Here is a 7,380-nt window from a genome sequence, read left to right on the forward strand (position 1 = left end):
TGTCCACACAGACACAGCATCATTTTAATATGCCAACAAACAATACATCACATTTTACAGTTGTACCAAGTAAATACCTTTTAAATGTCCTGTGGGGGAAAAAAGCTTCAGAAATATTTGATAAAACACATGGTGATTGATGCTCTGTGCATTATTATAAGTTATGCTTACCTCCCACAGGTCATATATCTCCTTCTTCAGGTCATCAGGTAGCAGATGAGACAAATGCTTCATAGCATCCTAAAGAGATGAAACAATTAAAACAATAATATTTTGCTGGGAATGTTTAGGTACAATAGTAATGCTCCTGGAAGATTTAAAAAACGAAACTGCAGGCATTATTACAGACAAAATGGGCAGTTAAAGAGGAAATAGACTGAAAAAAAAAGTCCACTTACCTTCAATCCCGCAGTGCAGTCCATCGGTCCAAAGGTGTCTTTCATGGGTCCTGCGTCGTCCCGGCATCCGTCTTCAAACCAGTGCGCCGCACGCTGCCACCTTCACCTCTTCTTCCCGGATCTTCTTACTACGTCACCTGACCCCAAGATCAGGTGACGCTGGTTGGAAAAAATAACTTGCTGATCTCATGCATGCATGGGATCGGCAATTTTTTTCCCTTTTCACGAAAAGGAGCACCCAAGAGCCTGTATTCCCCCCATTATTATTGGCATTTTTAGCATGAAAACATTCTCTAGGAATGGTTATCAATGTCAGTATTATCACATCAATGCATGTGTCAAACTGCAATGAACCAAATTGGCTAACAGTGTAATAAGCTCAGATAGAAGGAGAAAACGTGTGTGGTGTGGGGAGAAACACCCAAAAATATGATGTAGTCTGGTGGTTCTGTCTGAGGTGTTGGAATGTCTCTTAACATTCATGACTTTCTACCCCAGATACATGTAGGGTAACCCTGCGACATCAGGGCCATTCCTAAACAGGAGGAATGAATATAATCCCTTTTACATGCCTTTGTAATGAAAAGTCTCCACTTTGATGTTTCAGTAGCTGAGCAGCTGAGTGAGTTGAATACCTGTTACCCCAGCCACACACAGTAGTTCTTTCTGAGGGCTCTGATGGCACACAAGCCAGTGGACGGAACCTCTATCGTGTGGGTGGCAGGTAAGCTACATACTTGAAAGTGAAAAAATTATTCAGTAGCTTTTGAGCAGCAAAGCAAAGGAAAAAACAAAATTGAGCTTCTAAAAATCTGAGCATATTCGCAGACCATGTTCATTATCTACAAGTTTAGATAAAGTTTTAAACTTTACTAGTATTATATATGATTCCTAGATAAAATCAAGAGCATTTTGTTCAGGCTTTTGAAAGTACTGTACACTTCATTAATCAGCACAAAGCATCATAAGTACACTAATGTCATGGATGTTATACTCACATTCAAAGCATAACGTTCAGTAGAACAAAATATGATTTGCACTGTTATATTAAAGTCTGTGACCACACTTTAATGTGATCCCCCAAACCAACAGGGACCCCGTGCACAAACCTATTCATACCTTTCCTTTGCTCCAGCACTGAATTGTTTGACTGCATGAAGGGAAAAGTAAAACCTGCTGCTTTGAGTTATGGGCAAGCATAAGACTTTTCCTTCTAATGTACTGATGCTTGGGTAAACATCCATACCTAGACATTATATTTTACTATATCTTTGTGGATGCTCAATTGCAGATGTCTTCATTAAAGGCAAAAATACTGCATCTAATTAAAATAAATTCAATTCATTTGCCTACTGGCATTTTTGCAAATTAATGCAAAGAAACCAAAACACTAATTTTTTAAATCAGAATTCAGTTTAATTTCAAAGACCGTAACAACTTGTACACACGTCAGATGACTAACTAGCAGATGACCTTTCGTCTTGGGCGAGAATTTGACATGTGTACGTACAGTGGTCACCTAACATGATTTATGGATCCAGCAGAAATAATCCATTAAAGATCATTTGGGAACAACCGCTATACAAAAGTCAAGGGAGGAGAGCACAGCATAGTATCATTCCCTTGTCTGCTCTCCTTCCCACAGCCTGGCTACAAGGGCTGGGGAGAACACTGAGACCATAAATAAGCTGTTTATCCCAAAGAAATGTTCCTGTAGTTTCCACTTGAAAAGAAGAAAATGTAATCTAAAAAGAGTTCCCAACAGTGGTTGGATAGGCAGAAAAGTCCTCCATGCGTCAGAGTGTGCCCAAGACGAACAGGTAACCTATAACAAGAATCAAGAGTTGCCTCCAGTCCAGAGCCCACTTGGTCAAAAACCTGTAAGGAAAATCAAGGATTAGGATAGGATGGAAGTCTAATAAGAAAAAGTCCCATCAACTTTATTGAAGGGGATCAGTCATGTCACACTCAATGCCATAAGAAGCATCGATATCCAGAGAGTGCTACTACAAAATGTAGGATCCGCAGGAGACTTCTAGGACCAAAAAACTTGCTCTTGTAATATTGTAATAATATTGAATCTGATTATCTCATTAGACATAATTCTGAGATGTTACTATATTAGAATGCTCAGCTGACCCAAAATAAGAGGGCTCTCAGGTCAGGTAAGGCTCCTATAACTGCTGGACCTCGTCATGCTGAGCTTGGGCTCTCGTACGGCCCCTGGGAGCCTGCAATCTATGATTGCTTGAGGGAGTGGATGTGGACCCACCTAAGAAGCAGGTGCAGAAAGGAGGGACAGACAATCATTCAAAGAGAAAAAGTCAATGGCTAGAAATTTGAAGACAGCAGTCTGGTCTGGATAAAATTGTATAGAGTATGTTCAAGATTTGCGTACGAATGGACGGGGAAGACCTAGCAATTAAAGCCTCTCTGATTGTGTCTAAAAGCAGCTTCAGGTGGCACCACATCTGAAGAATTTTAAGTGAAAGATCAGGTAGAAGACCAGCAAGGTCCCCCAGGCACCTTCTCCCAAACTGCCCACATGATGGCCTCCTCAATGTTATAGTAGTAGACTTGAGCGCATCTCTCCAAGCTCCAGTGGATTTGGGGCGATGGGTTAAAATTTTGAAGAACTGACTGCCAAAGAGCTCGTTCCTGGATGAATAACGTAAACAGGAGGCCAACGCTCACAACCTGCAGGTCCTATGTCATCAATCACGAGATAATCTTTGTCCTGAGGCCACCGCAGCCGATGCCATGTTGTCCCAGCCTGCATTTTGTTCTAATAGTCTCATAGAGATTATTTACTGAATTTTCTGAGGCTTGTTTACTGTCTGAGTTAGGCTTTCCTTCCACTATCTAGGTATAGTAGGCAAGTAAATGTCTAGTAGCCCAGTGTTGAGATTTATCAGGGAAGCAGCTCATATAGAATGCATGTCAAGGCTACACGCCATTAAATCCATTAAAAGTCCCAAATAATATATACTTTCTGAAATATATATTTTTAGTATAAAATAACAATTGAGGTTATTTTAGTACACACAAACGGAATAAGTTTCCAAAAATTCTGATACTTTATAGAAAACTAGTTTTTTTTTAAATAAAATAATCCCTGATATGTCAACTCTCAAAACTGAATCTGTCAACAAATTGGTAAATAAAAAAGTAAAAAGTCTACGGGCAACACTTCGAAAACCTTTACTTGGTAAATGTTAACCAGTTTAACCAGGTTGAATAATAAAATAATAAAATTAGAGTAAAAAGTCTTTAGGCAACAATTGGAAAACCTTTACTTTTGTAAATGTTAACCAGTTTAACCAGGTTGAAAAACTTCCCCACCAGCATTTGTAAGAACACAGTGCAGAAAACAAATTCACATTAAGGGGACAAACTGAGCTACAAACAGTGTCTACTCCAGCCAGGGAATATCAGGGAACAGAATTTGAATGTGCTTTAAAAATTTAATGCTTGCATTTGACTTTTTCTGAACAATTTAATTTTAATAAATGTATTACTTTATTAAATATGTGTGTGCTCCAAAGGCCGTAAATACTAATGAAACCACTCACCTTTTCTTTTCTATGTTTCTCTTCTTTGGAAACGTTGTCAGCGGGAGCTATGTCACCCACAATGCTTTCAGCCATATCATGAACAAGAGCAAGTCGAATACACCTAAATAAGACAAATATAACTCAGCAAATGCATGTTGTTCCTACTTAGCCAGCATTAGTAGGACAGGAACTTATGTCAGATGAGAAGACTGTGCTTGCATTTAGCATTCAAATTCCAAAGTGTGAAACCCATTTTATTGGCATCGCATGACAGTGGAGGTTACATAGCTATATTGATATTATGCACCTGTTAATGCATACGGCTGAATGACCTAAATTCAATATTTCATGGAGTGTTTACATTGTTTTTGCTGACCACACAGTACCAGATGGTACCCAAAAGGGATCCTTTTTTTGCAAGACAATGCACCTGCACACACGTCCAATGTTGTGGCTGCCAAATTGAACACCCTGGGTTTCCAATTGGTTCAGCATCCCCCCTACTCACCTGACCTGGCCAATTCGAACTATTAGCTGTTTTTGAATTTAAAAAAAAACACCTGAAGGGGCAACGTTTTGAGGACATTTCTGACATCAAAGATGCTGCTGAGAGCTGGTTTGCAGCCCAACCACAGGACTTGAACGGTCTAGAAAAGCTGCAACTACTCCATACCAAGTGCATCAGTCTCGGGGGGGGGGGAATATGATGAATGAATGTGTTATTTCATAACGCTGGCTCTCTTCTTTCTGGGCAAAGCCAGGAACTTCTCAGCACCCCCTTGTATAGTAAGAGCTTAGATATTAGGTATTCACTTCTAAATGTTTTCTAAACAAATAGGATGGCAACTGAGCGAAGAGGTGAGTGTAGTATAAAAAAAGTTTACTGCTGCTTACTTTACCTGCTGCCTAACAACAAAAAAACAAAATCTTCTGATATAAAGTATATCTAGATTATGGAATAGCCTCAATACCTTCTGGGCATTTGGGCATAGTATCAAAGCCTACCCATCCCTTTTCTGCCACCTTAATATTCTTTTCACCCATTAGGATTTGCTTGTGCTTTGCTTCTCAGACTTAGAATGTATTTTCCATTGACCGTAAGGTTTGGGAAGAAGCTGTGGGTATTATCAGGCCCCTTCAGTTGTGCTCTTGTGATCCCTCAACAGGTCAGTAAAAAGTCTACAAAGAAAGATCTGGCACTCAGGAAGCTAAGACCCAGAAATATAAAATGGCAGCCATATTACATGGGTGATGGGAGATTAGTATTTTACAGAACAAAGATAAGTGTTAGGCTTTCAATTCAGCTGACAACACATGACAAATTACATTTTCAATAAAACCTATTTGTCATTTGTAACTCCTATTTAATGTACAGAGCTCCATAATATGTTCATACAGTTTCATGGTAATGGTCCACTTGAACGGCACAATACTAATACAATAACATACCTGTCTTTATTTAGTTTATTGTCTGCTGTCAGCATTGCTATGACTGCCATCCTATACATATGATCAGAAACACTTTCTGGTTTTTCCACTTGGCGGTATACCCATCCTGTCCTTGGTGTTCTCTGCAGAGAGGAGAAAACAAGCAGGCCAATGAGTATGTATTAAATTGGTAAAACAAAAGTGGGAGATGATAGAGATGAGTTTAAAACAATGAATCAAAGTTTCTTGCTGAATAACTGCCCAGCAAAACACAATCAGAAATACACACAGCTCTTCTTTTGCTTTGCAAGTTCTGTTTAGCCATGTTTTTCTGTATGCATACAACAAAATCAATATATTTATAATGCACATACATGAAACTGGGATGAGCCGTATTAAAACAAACGAGTGGTCGTGTAAAGTGCCATCGCAGATCACTCCTCCATCACAGGCCAGTCACAACCCCATCACACGCAGATCACTACGCAGATCCCTCCCCCATCCCGCGCAGATCATTACGCAGATCATTTCCCCATCACACGCAGATCACTACGCAGATCACTCCCCCATCACTACGCAGATCACTCCATCCCGCACAGATCACTCCCCCATCCCGCGCAGATCATCCCGCGCAGATCACTACACAGATCACTCCCCCATCCCGCGCAGATCACTACGCAGATCACTCCTCCATCACAATCAGATCACCCCATCACCCGCAGATCACTTCCCCATCACGCGCAGATCACTACGCAGATCACTCCCCAATCACACACACAGATGTGGGATTATGTATGACGCACTGATAATTTCTTGTTGCCAATAGCAACCATGTTTTAATACTTTTCCAAAGTCTGGGCCTGAAGTGGAAGATGTTGGTTGTTTTTAAGAAGACCCCTCCATTAATATAGAAGACCTTACAGCGATATATTGATATAAACACAGAGCTGGAGAGACTTCTCTACCATAGAGCCATGTACATGGACTGTCCCTGAGCCGCTCCATTCCATGCAATGATTAGCAGAGAAGCCGACATATTCCATATATATGAGATACGCGGCTGACTTCCGTATGTTACCTTCAGCTGCCCTAATAACTTCATAAACTGTAAAAGATTCCTCCCCGCAGCACTGGCACAACTGGCGGCAGCCATAACGCTCTCAAATCCGAGTCGGCGTAAAGATACCTGGGAAGTCGCCGTCATGTGACCAGGCCACGTGACCAGGGGATGGGGCGGGGCTCAGGCTGTGGAGAGTGTTGTGTGAGGAGAACAGTTTGGTTATGTGTGGTGTGGAGGGCGGGGGATGATTATTGGAGTGTGGGACTGGGAGGGTTCTGTATCTGTAGGTGAGAAATGGGGTGAGGTGCAGGGTTTGAAATATTCTAATATTGGAAACTGTGAGATGTGGGGTGCAGTATGAGCGGTATAGTGGTGTGGAAATATTAGTGTTGGGGTGTATTTAGACTGTTATGGGGTGTTATTATTATTATTATTATTATTATTAGACAGTGTGGTGCTGGGAACAATGATATGACAAGGGCAGGTATAGGATTACATCCCCGGCCTAGTTGTTACTGTTATCTAGGGGCTCATTTGGTACATAGAAGAATAGCCTATGGATTTCCACTTCTGTCCATCTAAATAGGTTTTTCTAGGTGTTGTGTAGGTGATTTAGATCTGGAGCTAAGTGTGGGGGTACAATTATTATTATAGGCATAAAATATAATAGAGAGTCTGCATGGCTACTATACAAAGCATGGGTTATTTCCCGTACAGGCGCTCACCAGCCATATTGTCACTCTGTGGTTCCTTTTCATGAGTTTTCTCATAGCTATTATTATTAAACAGGATTTATATAGCGCCAACATATTACACAGCGCTGTACATTAAATAGGGATTGCAAATGACTGACTAATACAGACAGTGACACAGGAGGAGAGGACCCTGCCCCGAAGAGCTTACTGCTAGGGGTTAATAATTTTAGTTCAGGGCATTGTAC

At 40.8% G+C, this 7,380-nt stretch overlaps 1 protein-coding gene across 3 annotated transcripts in view; it reads right to left on the reverse strand.

Moving 5' to 3' along the window:
* Positions 1-6,598, reverse strand: part of HDDC2 (HD domain containing 2) — a 16,680-nt gene extending 10,082 nt beyond the window's left edge. For 2 of the 3 annotated variants that reach the window (XM_072408857.1, XM_072408856.1), the window contains exons 1-4: positions 6,459-6,598; positions 5,402-5,523; positions 3,971-4,073; positions 172-240 (exon numbers count right to left, since the gene is read on the reverse strand). In XM_072408857.1, the coding sequence (XP_072264958.1) occupies positions 172-240; positions 3,971-4,073; positions 5,402-5,523; positions 6,459-6,584 (420 nt within the window). In that variant the 5' untranslated portion in view covers positions 6,585-6,598. Of the gene's footprint in view, positions 1-171; positions 241-1,792; positions 2,277-3,970; positions 4,074-5,401; positions 5,524-6,458 lie in introns of those variants that run through there. The other variant, XM_072408858.1, reaches the window with a different exon arrangement.
* Between the last annotated feature and the right edge of the window lie 782 nt (positions 6,599-7,380).

This window comes from Pyxicephalus adspersus, chromosome 4 (genome assembly GCF_032062135.1).
Source record: "Pyxicephalus adspersus chromosome 4, UCB_Pads_2.0, whole genome shotgun sequence".
Taxonomy (NCBI): domain Eukaryota; kingdom Metazoa; phylum Chordata; class Amphibia; order Anura; family Pyxicephalidae; genus Pyxicephalus; species Pyxicephalus adspersus.